The sequence below is a fragment of the Penicillium waksmanii genome, assembly GCF_028829765.1.
Source record: "Penicillium waksmanii strain IBT 27052 chromosome Unknown utg000004l:1.0-5674109.0:1.0-5678898.0, whole genome shotgun sequence".
Taxonomy (NCBI): Eukaryota; Fungi; Ascomycota; class Eurotiomycetes; order Eurotiales; family Aspergillaceae; genus Penicillium; species Penicillium waksmanii.
Window position 1 is genome coordinate 2,132,418 of NW_026643251.1, and position 16,213 is coordinate 2,148,630.

A 16,213-nucleotide genomic window follows, 5' to 3' on the forward strand; every position below is an offset into this window, starting at 1 on the left:
TGTTTTATTTGCAAATGAATAACTCATTGCTTGTACAATTGATTTTCAGATAGAAGGGCATTATAGACCAGCATGGGAGGCCTTGAAATTCGTGCGCGCCCTCTGAGTCAAACACAATTCCACGTTGAAAACGTCAACGTGTGAGCTCTTGTCAGTATCGAATGCAACATCTGTCTGGCTGCGGTTGTGCCAAGACACATCATATTTGTCGAAAAGATGCATCACCAGTGACCGGAGTTGTTTATCTGCAAAATATTGACCAAGGCACTTGCGTGAACCGTAGCCAAAGGCATTCATATTTCGAATAAGCTGAAAATCCCAACGTATTAGTTACTAATCCTCTGGCGCAGGAGAGACGAAAGACATACCTCTATTGGGCTTATAGTTTCGAATCTCATTGGCTGATATTCTGTAGCGTTGGGTCCCCAGAAAGGGTTGCGGATGTTAAGCCCATAGGAGTCAGTAGTCACACTGGTCTGATTCAAGTTAGTTAAATGTCTTAAAACTTAGAGTATAGTCACCTACATGCTTGGGAATATGGTACCCGCCAAGCTCCTTGTCAGTAATTGACGCCTCAGGCAAGGTAAAGGCTATTAGATGTCAGCTTAATCTTCGAAAATGCAGTTGGAGTTTAGACACATAGGCTTACGCAGCACAGGTTGCAGACGCATTGCCTCCAAGAATGCATAATGTAAGAGTGTATCCTTTCGACCAAGGTACTTCTCGACGTCATTCCGATGCAACTCAATCTCGACCAGAAGGGCATCCTGAGTCGCACTATTGTCCGCAAGGAAGAGACAGGTTGTGGTGATAACATGAGAGGTCACATCTAGATTGGTGTAGGTCATCTCGGTGATGGTTTGAATCAGCTGTGTTGTGATAAAGTTAGCTTGTATCGAGAATAAGGAGCCGTAATCCTACCTCCTTCTGGGTAATTGTGCCTTGATGCACGTGCTTCCAGAGTTGAGTGATGGGCAGATCATTTTTATCCTGTCTTATCTGAGCGATCTTGTCATTGAATAAGTCCCAACGGTTAAGGAAGTTCTTTGTTGCTTTGTATTCACTTGGGGTATGCATCCAATATCCAAGCCAGCGCCGGAATGGTCCGTTCTCAAAAAGTAAAAGCAATGCTTTAGAGTAGATTCCTCCGATTTCGAGTAGTTCAGCTTTCTCTGTGTCGTCCATCTCTCCAAAAAAGACACGGCTTGTCTCGAGAAGGGGGAATGGCATAAATGTTGTTGCGGCGGAGATAATAAGTGGGTCGTTCGCACCACCTTTGTCTATTCGGACGTTCGGAATGCTAGCCACAAACTCCAACCCGGCTCGGTTGATACGCGGGATGTGTTTGACAGCAACACTATTTGACACAAGCGGATCAAGGATTTTTCGGAAGACTCTCCATCGATCACCCGAGACGAAACCAACAGCTTCACCTAACACCGAATTGGTCACCCAGCCGCTGCGACGGTGGAAAGTCTTGTTATGGGAATTGGCATCCTGGTAAAACTTGGCAACATCTTCCGGCGTTGTGATCACGCTTTAAAGGTCGTTTTAGACACAATTTATTTATCAAGGGGCGGGGTCACTAACACTTCGGAATGCAAGCCTGTCCAGATACGATAGATCTTGCCATACCGCTGTGCCCAGTCGAATGAGTACTTGCGTGATTGGAATAAACGTTCTTTCGAGTTGCCGAATGGATAGGAGAATGTCGGTCCATCCAGAAGGCCTTTGTTGTCGATACTTCGGATAATGTTTGTGTAATGAAGAAATGTCTGGTTTTCAATTAGCTACGAATCACAACACCCGCAGATAAAGTTTACATTGAAGATGGTGCTTAATGCCCCTGGGGTTCGAATAATGAAAATTGCGACGATTGAAAGCCCAATCGCAGAAGTAACCAATAGCGAATTTGCATTACCAAGTGGCGCAATATAGTTTGTGATTGAGCCAGTTTTCAACTGCGCAGGAATGAGGCCCGCAGCCCATAGATCGTGGAACTTTGACTCCATGTCGAGTTTTCGAAGTGACTCAGAACCATAGAAACGTGGACTAAGAACTACCAGCAGTGCATCTGAACGGATATGTATGTTCTGAAGCAATAGGTAGTCTATATCATTCAAATTTTGTCGGCTAGTAAATTGCGATAGCAGCGAATGGTAATCTCGGCCACTATTCAAGGGGTCAGACAAAGGTCCACCCGGGACGAGCTAAACAACACGGATTCTTGATCTTTTATTGCCTACAATATTACAGGGATCGGACAGTATCAGTCCTATCTCTTACTGCTTATTACGGACAAATTCCGACCCAATCGTAATGGGCCATTCGACCACCGATGTTTTGAAACTTACTTTAGTTGTTCTGGCCCAGAAGAAAAATCGACAACCATCTCTCCGAATCCCAGACATAGCTCGACAGCGCACAAAATGACAATTCCTAGCAAAAATGATCGCGATATTGGAAAAGAATTTCCACCACCGGCTAATATAGGTACGTGCTTAGATTGGGCGGGACTCGCGCATTGCCGTATTTATCTAATGGCGCAAACAGATTGGTCTTCCCTCAGCCTTGCAGACCCACCGAAAGTGAACGGGCATGTCGAGTGTAGCTACGATGCATCGACTGGGAAATGGAGCACCCCGAAGCTGATTGCCAGTCCTTATATTCAGGTCCATGGGCTAGCTCCTGGTCTCAACTATGGGCAGCAAGTATACGAAGGGCTTAAAGCATTTCGCACGGCAGAGAATACCCTACACATTTTCCGCCCCGAAGCCCATGCAGCTCGGATGCGCCACTCAGCAAACATGGTTTGTCTGCCAGAAGTCTCTGACGAACTATTTCTGGAGTGCGTGCGACTAGCCGTCGCGAGCAATGCGGAATTTGTGCCTCCAGCTGATAGCGCTGGTTTTCTATATCTGCGACCGGTACTTTTCGGTTCTGGTGCACAGATTGCTCTGGCACCATCTAACAAGACCGTATTGGCCGTATATGTCATTCCCGGAGGGGCATACCATGGCACAGATGCGCTTGATGCACTGATCATGGAAGACTTCGACCGTTCAGCACCGCGTGGTACAGGAAGTGGCAAGTTGGGGGGGGGCAACTACGCGCCGGCTTGGCCGCACCAGGAGCGCGCTCGACAACGTGGGTTTGGTCTCACGCTTCATCTAGATAGCGAAACGCGATCCCAAATCGAAGAGTTCAGCACAAGTGGCTTCGTTGGCGTGGAAGGGACATCCAAAACAATTTACGTGCCAGATACCCAGAACGCTATCCGCAGTATCACTAGCGAGTCTCTCACCAGTGTCGCAAAGCAAGAGGGGTGGACGATAAAACACTGCGCGGTAAGTACCCCGAAAATAAAATCGCTGCTTGCATCTAACATCATATAATTCAGATCCCTTTTAACACCCTTAGCCGATTTTCCGAAATCTTCGCGGTCGGTACAGCGGCTACTGCTGTTCCAATCCGCTCGATTTTACGCGATTCCACAGGCGAACGATTCGAGTTCGGAAATGCAGTGCAGGGCAAAGAGATAGTACAGAAGCTGTCTGGAATACAAAGAGGGACAGAGCTAGATGAGTTCAATTGGCGATGGAGTGTCTACTCCCTTTGACAAATTTCGATCTTGGATAGACGTCCAGGCTCACGGTTGTAGACAATTAGTAGGCACCGGTTTCATGTGCTCATTTTCCATTGAGTCATAGCTATGCTAGTCTGCGGATGATATAGTTTTATGGGCCAGCTGCCCATGTATGAACTTGTGCTGTCTTCGCTTTGATTACTTCCCACGCTTAGTATTTGCAGCTCAGATTTGAAACAGTGGATAGTTAAATTTGATTTCCTTCAAAATGGATTCTGCTGTTCCTTCCTGATGAAATCGACCAATTCTTTCCTAGTAAAGCTGTGAACATTCAAGTTTGTGACGCAAAACATCTCAATGAATTTAACATTCAATTCTTAATTCATTTGTGCAATGATTGATTCAAATGATCTATAGATAAAGGCAGCCGAAGACAATTATAAATGGTTTATGTAGACTCCTATGGAGATCTTTTCTAATTTGGAGTTGAGATTCGCTGCACACCACTCAAGCTCTTTATACCTTGCTCATTGGGTTCCATCCACCCATTTGAACCCGGGAAACAATAAAGCTCACAGCACCGAGAGCCATCATAGCGCCGGATAGGCCGATTAGCCCGCCCCAGTTGCCAGTATCGTCGGCTACTGCGCCACTGACAGGAATCCCCACCAACGCCCTAGAAATTGATTAGCGATGCCATTTTAAGAACCATGGTAATTAATAGCTTACCCGAATGCAAGACAAAGGCAGGCGATACCGAACTTAAGACCGAGATTAGCCACCTGGCCATCCACCAGCGCGACAACACAGGGTGATAACAGGCTGGTATATCCACCAGAGACAAATCCGTAAAATAAGGAGAGAGAAAATGATACCACCGTTTGTGGGGAAGTAATAGACGGGAAGCCAGACCACAAGGAGAGCAATGGCGGAAAGGGTAGTGACCAGTGCCATGACATTGAATTGACCAAGATGATCAGATACAAATCCTGGTATAATACGCCCAATCATGGACCCAGCATTGATCATGGCGAGCGTATATTGAGCTAGATCCTGCTTCATACCCTGCTCCACGGCGATGGTCGGTAGATAGTCGAAAGGAACCAAGAGGGAGAACGTGCAGCAGAAGACACCGACACAGAAAGCTATCCATGGAACGAGATTGTGGCGCATTCCAGGAACTTTACCGGCAGAATTGGGGGTGGTTGAAGCTTCAATGGAGCACGACACACCCAATTCACTCTCGTCGGGCTTTTCATCTGTTTTTGGTGACTCTAAGGACGGAGTGGCGCTTGATTCCTTTTCTTTCATGGCGGCCAGGCGCTTTGGAGGATATGGTCCCTCACAGCATATTAGGCCAACTATCATACAAACGCCGACCACTAGTGTAGACCAGTGAATTGCTGTTTTGAATCCGTGGCTATTTATCAAGCGAGAAACCATGATAGGGAAAATAAGACCTCCAAAGCTGCTTCCGGAACTTGCTAGGCCGACAGCAAGTCCGCGTTTTGTCGAAAACCATTGAGTAACACAAATTACCGCAGGAAGAGTTGTACCAGAGCAGGCTAGACCAAAAGCGACTCCTTGACAGAGAACAATCTGCCAGTATGTTTTGCAGAGACTGAGTAGACCGAGAGACACGATTCCCAGGGCAACGAACGGGGCCACCACAGGACGAGTGCCGTAGCGGTCTACAAGGGCGCCGATGGGTATACCGACACCGAAAATGAGAAACACGGCGATGGTGGCGATCCAACCTAGCTGAGAAGCTGAGTATTCTGGTAGCATAACCTGCTTGTAGTATAGAGTGAAGACACCGCACCTATGATAAAACAGAGTTAGACTTTGTGGCCCTGACAATGGTATATTTTGCAAGGTTCCAAGCCCTGGGGGTTGCTTTGTTTCTTTGATCAACAGGATCCAGGGTGCTCACGCTGTCACATAGCCATATGACGAAGTCTGCAATAAGAACGAGCCGAATACAGTCCGCCAGGCTTTCCACCCCCCATTCGGCGGTTCCAATTCGGTCTTGCTTACTGGAGCCATTCGCGACGATAGAAGTATTTATTAAAAAACTTCTTAGGGAATCTCTGAAACATGAGTAGACCACAAATTATTTCATGGTTGTTTATAAGAAATCTTCCTCGTGCGAAAGACATGTCCCGAATGGGTAAGTCTCCGAAGTCCGCGGACTTAGCACTAGGCTACGGAGTAGTCTGACTCCTACTTCCCTGTACTTGTACTCCGTGCCTGTGAATGGAGAATTCAATAGTGCAGAGCCCCCATTTTTGTCCACCTCTTTGAAACAGCCAATCGTATCAATCAAGAGTTTTGCTAATTAGCGTCCAATGCGGGTCTCGCACGAAGACGGCCGAGCGGGCCCGCTCACTCCGACGGCCGTGAAGCAAGTTTACTCCCCCTGCATCCGCTATGTTGGTCAAGACTAATGGCTAACTAATCCCAACTTGTATGTATGTGGAGTAACAGAACCAGATGCAGATCATTCTAAAATATCGAGTCACATAGTTGATTTTCATTTAAGTTGGCAAGTCTCTGCTTTGCGGAGGAAATTCTTGAAGCGTTGGACTACTCATATTCACCAGCATGGAGAGAAAGCCTCTCGAAACCACCTTTGTACATCAAAGAATTCGTCGACCGGTCTCTTGTGAGCTATGCCGATCGAAGAAGTTGCGTTGTGATCGTGGAAAACCTTGTGCGAATTGTCGACAGCGGAGAAAGTCTTGTGTCTATGGTGGACAGGCTGACACAAGGCGCTCGAGAAATACGCCACATTCTTCTACTCAGCAAAACGCGACCGCCTTGCTGAATCTGAATAATACACCAAGTATGGAAATAAAGCCAATAATTTTCCGCGATGAATCTACCGACCTCCCGGAGTTGTTCACGCGCATCGAGATTCTGGAGGAAGCTGTACTCCGGCATACCGGCAAATCCATTCCAGGAGCACATCGTCCAGCTGCCTCGCCCAACACCTTGACTTCCAAAACTCCTGCAGTATGTATAGCCATGTTTTCGAGGCGCATTGAGCTAATTGGTTCCCGTTAGACTCGCCTCACAGGGACTGGATTTGGAAATGCACTAAGTTATCTGAGCTCCAACCAGCATCCTCACGACCAGAGCTCAGCTACTCTTGTCTTTGCAATCAGCTGTCTTCCAAATCTTGATCAGACTCGTGACTTGTTTGATCACTTTTTCGACACTACACATCCGAATTTTGGTGTGCTCCATGTGCCATCTACACGCACTATATTGGAGGAAAGTTATCATCGTCTAAGGTTGGGAAAAACTCTTGAAGCAGGAACTCTTCTGCTTCTACTGAGCATTATCTCCAGTGCCGCATTTATATGGACCCCAGATTTGCTGAAAAAGCTCTACATAACGCCGTCTGAAGCCAAGGATTTGCATGTTGCCTATAGTCACCTGGCTTTGGGGCTTCTTGATTATGACTTGCCGCCCTCTACAGCCGCCCTAGCGGGAATAAGTACCCTCACCTATCTCCACACCAACGCAGAAGGCCTCCTTGATAAAGTTCATCTTCTGCGTGCTCGGGGACTTCTCATGGCACGCGCAATGCGCATTCATTGTTTGGATACCCCTAAGAGTCGCGAGCACCGGCGTCTAAATGGTTGCGATGGAATTGAAGTTGAAGTACAAAGACGCATCTGGTGGCACATGGTCTCTTCTGATTGGTATGCATTTATCTCTCTGTTAGCTTTTGAGACCAATCTTGGAAAGTTAATATGTGGTTTAGGCTGCTTGCATTCTCTGGTGGACCTCAAGAAGGAACTTATATTTTTCAGAAGAAGCACATGGCTGTGCAATATCCCAGCAATGTGGACGATGGTACCATTACCGCGAAGTTTGACCCCGACCGTGTACCGTATGACTTGTCATGCTCAGTCCCCACAGCAATGTCGGCTTCTATTGCTCGAATTAGGTTGGCCGAAATATGCGAAGAAGCAGTAAATGAGCTCCCTTTCAATGGGCTCGATTCCAGCGAGCTGGATTACGAAATTGTCTTAGCTTTGGATGCAAAGTTTCAAGAATACCTCCGAGATCTCCCGTCTTTCTTCCAGCTCCATCCAGGAGGAGTTCAGGATACTCAATTCAGACCTCATGAGAACTCATATATCTCTTGGCAGCGACTGATCCTCCACTTCTCGGCCCACACCCGCCTATGCTGGCTGCACCGGCGCTTCCATCTGGAAAGTTCCGTCAACAAACGATATGCATATTCACGAGAGGCAGGAATACGCTCTGCTCGCATGGTACTCGAATTACGGCGCCTCATGGACGATGCAGGCCCTTTAGTGAGCATAAACCCTTGTCGTTTATGGTCGCTTATGCAACATGTCTTTCACGCGGCCATTCTTCTGGCCAGTGACTTTTCTCTCTACCCTACTAGTCCAGATGCTACAACTAGACAGCAGGAGGTCATGGCGGCTTGTCGCATACTGGAGCAGTCCGCTTCTGAAGTAGATGGAACTCACAGGGTAGTGCAAAAGCTGCGTGCCACTTTGAAAGAGCGCAAACTCAAGAATGTTCCGTCCGCCACCATCAACCCATCCTCCTTGATTCCAAGAGAGCATGCACCAGGAGGCTCAGTGCCAACAGCAGTCGATAGCCCAGTGATGCGATATAAAGAAGAGACTAGCCCGCTACCAAGCCACAGTGACGATTTTTCGCCATCGCCCCTTGATAAACTATGGTCTGAGTTTGTCGATGCAGCTCCTGAGATGGACTTGGACCTGTGGACATCTCTTCTAGATGAGATCGATGGGACTCTGAGTGCAGAGCCTCTTGGAGGGTTATGGGGCGGATTCGAAAACACCATCTAAATATTTGTCCTAGCTTTTTCTTTGCCACAATCATAGTGATTGAGGTTAAGTCTCGGCTTCAAGTCTAGTATGTGTTTTGTTTTCCATTATGTAGTCAACATCTATGGCGAACATGAATTTGTAGTTTACTATCTATTAGACCACAAAATTCCTGCGAAATAGAACCATCTCCGTTTGAATTAACTCCGCACAAAGACTTCCAAGTTTACACTTAGCAGGCAAGAAAGTTTGTCGCAGTTGGGGGATGGAAGATCGGGTGACCCACTACTCCGTTTGATCGATCTTCCACTTTCCTTCTTCCATCCCTCGCTCTCCAAATCCAAATCTCATTTTGCCTCCCTCTCTTTGCTCTAGGTACTAAGCAACGCGAAGGGGTGATAGAGAGTTGCTGTCGACAATGTTCCCCAACTGTGCTCCATATTCAATGAGGACCCGTGCTACCTCCAACTGGCCAATTTCCAATGCCTTGTGGAGTGGAGTCTGATTGCTGGCATCAACGGCATTTATTCTTTTTCTTTCGCTATCGTTATCCAAGAGAGCTCTCAACACACCGACATGGCCCTGCTCCACCGCCAAGTGTATAAGAGACGTGGGTGCAGGCGGTGGGTTTTCAACGGTTTTGTTGGCAGAAGAACAGTTGTCTTCGGATAGCTGCATCCCCTCCACGCAGTCGCTTATTGGCTCCGAATATCGAATCTCTTTCTGCATTTCAGATAACTCACTCTCTAGTCGAGCCAACTGTGAAGATTGACTTTTGGTGCTCTGCCCTAATCGTGAGAATGTCAGCCTCCTTGCTTCGGCACTGGGTCTGCGCCCGTCTTGGGCGAGATCAGCGAGGCATGAGAGAGAACCGAGAGAAAACCTACGATATGCGCGCTGGGCGAGGCGATTCTGGACTCGCCGACGGCCAATGCGATCGTTTAAAGATCGCCAGTCTGGCTCACCTGGTCGAGAAAGCTTATGGTGCACGGGGTTCTCCTTTCGGCCCATGATAGACTGTGACAGTTCTCAAAGGTCTCAACGGTTGCAGACATCCTTCAAATCGGCCAAAATGGAATCAATATTTTCATACCCCTCTGTGTTCATTAATCAGCACCTGAGACCCATTCAGCCCTTGGTCTTGCGATGTGCCGGTGAGTAAAATGCATATGCTTACGGACCGAAAGACGCCGAGTTTGGCTTCAAGCTCCACTTTGTGACCGGGCAGTCTTCTCGACAAAATACGTGATTTTGGCATTCACCATGCATATCTTGTCCTGGTGGATTGGGCATCCTCGGAGCTGTTTATATCCTGTTTTGTCTGTTTTTCAGCGATGAACATCATCCCCATAGAGTCCAGCAAATCCTTTCCACTTCGGGACCACACGATGAATCCCTCCACGATAAGGCTTGGAAGCAACCCAGTCGTGATACCCGTCTCCCCCCAAAGCTACGATATTGCCGAGGAATTGTCCCATGCCTTTGATAACTTCTTGGAATCTCACGAAAAAGAGGGATCTCCAGCCGAGCTGGTGTTGAGATTCATCATCTTCGTGTCGCTCCAGAAGGCAACCACCTCCGATTCTTCATATCCAGGAACTGGTCCGTTTCTCGAAGATCTATGCGACTTTTATGAGCAATCTATCTTGGAGAAACATGATATCCATACTCACGCGGGTAATGTCACCGACACTTATCAACTCAGGTCTGAATTGCTTCGCCTGCACTATACCGCCTACTTGAACCCCCAAATACCTCTTCAATTGGAAATGTCTTCTCTTTTCTGTGCCGCAAGCACAGGCAATGCAAATATATATGCCATTTTCGGTGGACAGGGTAACACTCGGGAATACTGGCAAGAGATACAGCAGCTTTATCATGCATATGAACCACTGTTCAAACCGTTTGTCGTTGCCCTCGACAGTCACTTATCTAGTCTGGCCTGCCACCCAGCCGCTAGAAAGCAATTTTCCCAGGGTTTCAGTGTTCTTAATTGGTTGAAAAATGCCAAAGATATACCTTCATCAGAATATCTTTTACGCGCGCCTGTTAGCCTACCTCTCATCGGGCTTCTTCAATGCATGAGTCTCCACGCACTGCTAGCGGCACTTGGGATTTCACCACAAGAGATTCCTTTAGTATTCAAGCAGATACACGGGCACTCACAGGGTATCGTTGTAGCCGCCGCCGCATCCTCTGCTACATCATGGGAAGACTGGTATCAATATGCCACCCACGCCATTACCATTCTTTTCTGGATCGGAGTTCGAAGTCAGCAGGCCTTTGCCGATGCACCACCGTCCCCAAACCAAATTTCCGATATTACACAGCGCGGGCAAGGAGAACCATCTCCAATGGTATCTGTGTCAAATACACAGCGACACATTCTTACACAACAAATCGATCGTCTGAATGAGGGATTGCCCGTCAGCAAGCATATTGCTATCTCCCTTGTCAACAGCGACACTGGTTTTGTGGTCAGCGGGCCACGACGAGCACTGATAGCATTGAGTAATATTATTCAAAAGGATATTCCGAAAGAAAGCCAACATAGGGTCCCATTTTCGGAGAGGAGAGCAGTCCCCTCGCTCACCTTCCTTCCTGTTAGCCTTCCATTCCACTCTAACATCCTCTCATCAGCGGTGGACGCGGCTTTGGGGGACTTGAAAGATGTGCGAATACTTCGGAGCCAGCTACGGATTCCTGTCAACCAAACTGCCGGTCACTTTCCCTGGAAAGATGGTTCTGAGACGAACATTGTTCCCGACCTTGTGCGACTGGTCACTGTCCTTCCGGTTAACTGGAAGGATCATTCATTCGATGGTGCTACCCATGTGGTTGACTTCGGGCCTGGATTGGGGAGTGGTATCGGGGCTTTAGCTCAGCGCAGCTTGCAAGGAACGGGCACACGAACAATATCGGCCAATGTACTCGCCAAAAAGCAGTCCAGTTCACTCGGGTCTAGATTTGAGTTGTTTGATCGCCAGAACATTTTCCGAGGAAAGGATTGGAGCTCTTCGTTTGGGCCAGAGGTCATACAAACGGCCGCCGGTATGCATATAGCAACCCGATTCAGTCGACTTCTTGGCCTTCCACCTTTCATGATTGCTGGTATGACTCCTACCACTGCGCATATTCCTCTGGTAGCAAAAGCTATGCAGGCCGGCTATCACATTGAACTTGCTGGTGGCGCATATCATTCGCCTGCTCGGCTCACGGAAGCACTCGAGAAATTGCGTCCCCAAATGCCCAAAGGTCGAGCCGTCGCCTTGAACATCATATACATCAACCCGAGGGCCATTGCCTGGCAAATTCCCTTAATTCGGAAATTGGTCGCTGAAGGCTACCCCATTGACAGTATCACTGTTGGTGGTGGTGTTCCTTCCTTAGATGTAGCAACACAGTACATTACCACGCTGGGTCTTCGATACATATCATTCAAGCCGGGCTCCATCGCTGCTATACAGAGTGTGTTACAGATAGCACGCGCCAATCCATCATTTCCTGTTGTTCTTCAATGGACGGGTGGACGCGGCGGCGGTCATCATTCGTTTGAGGACTTTCACCAACCTATCCTTGATACATACGACGAAATCCGACATTGCAGCAATGTTATCCTGGTCGCGGGGAGTGGATTTGGATGTGTTGACGACGTTCACCCATACTTGACTGGAACCTGGTCACAGAGCAGAGGCAAAGCAGCTGCCATGCCATTCGACGGTATTCTCTTCGGGAGTCGAGTGATGACATGCTTGGAAGCTAATACAGCGACCGGGTCCAAGAGTTGTATTGCAAATGCTGAGGGCTTGCAAGAGAACCAATGGGAAAGCACACTAAAAGGCTCTTGTAGTGGAATCATATCTATCAAGTCAGAAATGGGCGAGGCGATGCATGTCGTCGCGACAAGGGGTGCCATATTCTGGGCCGAAATGGACTCGACCATTTTCAGCTTAAGCAAGGATAAACAGCTTCCAGTTCTACAGGCTCGCAGAAGGAAAATAATAGAGAGACTCAACAGAGACTTTCAAAAGGTTTGGTTTGGTTATAATGTACAAGCGAACAGCGCATCTGATATCATACACATGACCTATGCTGAGGTTTTGCAACGCATGGCATCGCTCATGTTTTTCCCGGCTCCTCGAGGGTGGATCGATGAAAGCTATCACACCATATTTCTTGATTTCATGTTGCGCACAGAAGAGCGGCATGCGTCTTCGATCATCCCAGAACCTGCTATATCGGCTCTTACGCGCTCAGATCCCGTGAAAGCTATTCAAGACCTCGGCGATACCCATCCTGCGATTTACGACAGTCTTTTGAGTACCGAAGATGTTCATTACTTTCTTCAAATTTGCCGAAGGCCAAATCAGAAGCCTGTACCCTTTGTGCCTGTACTCGATATGAATTTTGAGAGCTGGTTCAAGAAAGACTCCCTTTGGCAGTCCGAAGACCTTGCAGCAGTTCAAGATCAAGATGCGCAACGTACCTTGATTTTGCAAGGTCCGGTCGCAGTTCGGTCAATCAGCAAGATCGACGAGCCAGTCAAGGATGTGATGGATGCCATAAATGCTGGAAACTTGTCACTTTTACTTGATAGTGGCGAATATGGAGATCCAGAGAAACTGAAATATGAGGAGTTTCTTGCGCCATTTTCTGTCATCTCGGATGCGGAGAAATGCCAGTCAGAGCTGCGAGCTACAGAGCCGTCGTGGAAAACAGCATTTTTAAATCACCCAGTGTTCTTCCAAGATCGTGGCTTTGTTGCAAACCCGCTGTCAAACATACTGACACCTACTCATGCATCAATCCATAAAGGAGAAGATGTCGTTGCCTTTGGTCAGCACAACGAGAATGGTGAATTCCGCGAACATGTCACCGTCGAGCGCAATGGACAACAAATCGCGATGCATCTTTGGACGGATATCAGTATGAGTGATGGGCCACTTCCACTGTCTCTGTTGTATGAATACCACCCCGAGGCATCATATTGTCCCATTTGGGAAACAATTGACGACCGCACCGAACGTATTTATACGTTTTACGAAAACATCTGGCTTGGTAAGAGTTTGAGCGGCCCAAAACCCCCCCGTGGACTTCATGCGACCGCACGAGAAGTCAGCCGTTGTGGAAGAATCGGCTGTCCACGCGTTCATTGAAGCAACGAACTATATGGGTGCATGCGATGTTCCGCTAGACTTTGGCATTGTCCTCGCTTGGGGTGCGATATCCCGTGCTCTCCTTCAGCGGCCTGTGCAAGGCGACCTGCTCACACTGGTTCATCTTTCGAACAAGTTTGAAGTTCAAACGGCAGAGCATCCATTCCGAATTGGTGATTGTGTGACAGCATCAGCTCAGATTCAAAAGATCAGTCTTGGAAATTCTGGAAAGCTGATAGAAATTTCCTGCGACCTGAAGCGTCATGAAACTCTCATCGTTACAATTACCTCCGAGTTTCTAATACGGGGCTCATTCAACAACAGCGACCGCTACATCTTCTCCAAGTCCAAGCGGGAATCGACCATAGTGGCTTTCTCCTCATTGGCGGAGCAATCCATTTTGATTTCAAAGCCATGGATTCGCTGGGATTATCCAATAAGTCCCTCGCTCGATAAGACGGATCTTATATTCCAAGTCGAAACAACCTGTCAAGAAAAATTGCAATCTACTCAAGGGGCTGTTTATGTAACATTGCAAGGCCAGCGCCAACGCCGGGTTGGTACAGTTGACTATGCTGGTGAGGTATCAGTGGCGAACCCTGTTCTAGAGATGCTTGACCGTCGAGGAAAACCATTCCACCCACGACATCCCCTTGAGAACACCATACCACTGCCATGTGAAGAATTACTGGTTCTTTCGTCTTCGAACAGCAAGTACTCCCAAGCCTCTGGGGATTTCAACCCGATCCACACATCGCCGGTATTCTCGAATTACGTTCAGTTGCCTGGAACAATTTCACACGGGATGAAGACTTCCGCACAGGTCCGCTATGCAGTTACAAAATGGGCAGCTGAGGATGATGAGCGCCGTATCTCTGTTTATAATGTGTCCTTTGTGGGCATGGTACTTCCCGGAGACACACTCCGGATTTCCCTACAACACGTGGCAATGAAGAACGGTCTGAAAGTGGTTCAGATCGACGTTTCGAAGCAGGATTCGGGTGAAAAAGTCCTTTCAGGAGAAGCACACATTCATCAGCCCCCCACGGCCTTATTTTTTTCGGGACAAGGAAGCCAGCAAGCGTCTATGGGTATGGACCTCTACGAGCGATCATCCATCGCCCGGAATCTGTGGGACCGCTGCGATGCCTACTTTGAAAATCAATTCGGTTTCCAGCTTCGCAAAATCGTTTGCGAAAACCCCACAGAGCTCGTGATTCAGTTCGGGGGACCTCGTGGTCGTCAATTGCGTCAAAATTACATGCAAATGGTGTACGAAATTCCGGAGGACGGCTCCATTCATCTGCGTCGGATGTTTCCCGAGGTGAACGCAGAGACAACGGCATATCGATTTCGTTACCCCGGTGGCCTTCTATTCGCAACGCAGTTTGCTCAGCCGGCCTTGACTGTGATGGAAATGGCATCGTTTCAAGATGCTGCGTCCCGGCAAGTAGTTCCCCAAAATGCAGTGTTTGCCGGTCATTCCTTGGGAGAATACGCCGCCTTGGCAGCTGTGACGGATTTCGTGGCGTTGGAAAAGTTGCTCTACGTCGTGTTCTGTCGTGGACTGACCATGCAGGCTGCCGTTGAGCGTGACGATTTGAATCGCTCTAGCTATGGAATGGTGGCCGTTGATCCTTTTCGAGTCTCTCCTGGTAAGCTTCCGTATTATCACGTCAAGAATACATACTAATGGGATTACTTTCGAACAGCATTCAATGATTCTGGGCTTCAGACTGCCGTTACTCTGGTCTCCAGACATACTGGTTTTGTGGAAATCGTGAATTTCAACGTGTCCTCTCGTCAATACATTTGTGCTGGAGATCTACGCGCTTTGGATTGTCTTCAGCATGTTTTGGATGCACTTTCAACCAAATACACCAGCGACCTAGATGCGTTGGAGACTCTGATTCGCCAGCAATCTATCGCATACGAAGAGGTTCAAGCTTCAACCTTGCAGCTACGCCGCGGACGTGCGACCGTTCCCTTGGCTGGAATTGATGTTCCATTCCACTCTTCCCAGCTCAAGCCAATGATTGAGCCATTCCGCCGGATTTTGAGCACTATCCTAGATCTGCGCGGGGCAATTAATCCTGCCCAGCTGGTCGGTCGGTACGTCCCTAATCTGACTGGCACGCCCTTTTCCCTTGATCCATTCTACATCAAGGCTATACTTGCGAGGACGGGGTCTACGCATCTTCGGCACATATTAGACCACTGGGATTCGGAGTGGGGGTCGCGCATTCGGCGTGAGCGCGCGTTGCTATCGGGCATCGGGCAGTAATTGTATTTCGTGATAATTTCCTTATATGCTCGATTCCATATTGGTTTTGTACATTTTAGCTACTCCTATTCTGCTCACAAAGAAATATTTTGTTCTTAACGCCCGCATCTCACGTCTTCCCCCCGGCGAACTTCCCAATCAACTTCCTTCGTTCATTCTTTCCCTTAGACTGATTACCACCCACAACTATGGCGCCCGTGACCGAAATCACATTCTATGCCTGTTTATCTGTGGCTGGACATCTATGGATTAAACCACCCACGGTGTACTCTGCACTAGCCTTTTTCCTGCTATTAAATATAAAGGCCTGGCCACTTTCTTACACTGTAAGCGCTATCTTGTCTAAGTT

At 48.1% G+C, this 16,213-nt stretch overlaps 6 protein-coding genes across 6 annotated transcripts; 3 read left to right on the forward strand and 3 right to left on the reverse strand.

Moving 5' to 3' along the window:
- Positions 1-60: 60 nt before the first annotated feature.
- Positions 61-2,012, reverse strand: N7481_003604 (cytochrome P450 monooxygenase GliC2; the record flags this gene model as incomplete). The annotated part of the gene is made up of 7 exons (XM_057262823.1): positions 61-309; positions 369-476; positions 526-590; positions 650-869; positions 922-1,537; positions 1,591-1,775; positions 1,824-2,012. 7 exons carry the CDS (start codon positions 2,010-2,012, stop codon positions 61-63), a joined length of 1,632 nt encoding a protein of 543 aa, XP_057124484.1.
- Positions 2,013-2,429: 417 nt separating this feature from the next.
- On the forward strand, positions 2,430-3,619 carry N7481_003605 (uncharacterized protein; the record flags this gene model as incomplete). The annotated part of the gene is made up of 3 exons (XM_057262824.1): positions 2,430-2,493; positions 2,554-3,347; positions 3,401-3,619. 3 exons carry the CDS (start codon positions 2,430-2,432, stop codon positions 3,617-3,619), a joined length of 1,077 nt encoding a protein of 358 aa, XP_057124485.1.
- Positions 3,620-4,102: 483 nt separating this feature from the next.
- On the reverse strand, positions 4,103-5,632 carry N7481_003606 (uncharacterized protein; the record flags this gene model as incomplete). The annotated part of the gene is made up of 4 exons (XM_057262825.1): positions 4,103-4,262; positions 4,316-4,347; positions 4,406-5,408; positions 5,520-5,632. The coding sequence occupies 4 exons, from the start codon at positions 5,630-5,632 to the stop codon at positions 4,103-4,105; spliced, it is 1,308 nt and encodes a 435-aa protein (XP_057124486.1).
- An 801-nt stretch (positions 5,633-6,433) lies between these two features.
- N7481_003607 (fungal specific transcription factor domain-containing protein) lies at positions 6,434-8,445 on the forward strand (the record flags this gene model as incomplete). Its single annotated transcript, XM_057262826.1, has 3 exons — positions 6,434-6,601; positions 6,653-7,296; positions 7,359-8,445. 3 exons carry the CDS (start codon positions 6,434-6,436, stop codon positions 8,443-8,445), a joined length of 1,899 nt encoding a protein of 632 aa, XP_057124487.1.
- A 357-nt stretch (positions 8,446-8,802) lies between these two features.
- N7481_003608 (ankyrin repeat domain-containing protein) lies at positions 8,803-9,435 on the reverse strand (the record flags this gene model as incomplete). Its single annotated transcript, XM_057262827.1, has 1 exon — positions 8,803-9,435. One exon carries the CDS (start codon positions 9,433-9,435, stop codon positions 8,803-8,805), a length of 633 nt encoding a protein of 210 aa, XP_057124488.1.
- Positions 9,436-9,812: 377 nt separating this feature from the next.
- N7481_003609 (uncharacterized protein) lies at positions 9,813-15,864 on the forward strand (the record flags this gene model as incomplete). Its single annotated transcript, XM_057262828.1, has 3 exons — positions 9,813-13,488; positions 13,544-15,235; positions 15,293-15,864. 3 exons carry the CDS (start codon positions 9,813-9,815, stop codon positions 15,862-15,864), a joined length of 5,940 nt encoding a protein of 1,979 aa, XP_057124489.1.
- Between the last annotated feature and the right edge of the window lie 349 nt (positions 15,865-16,213).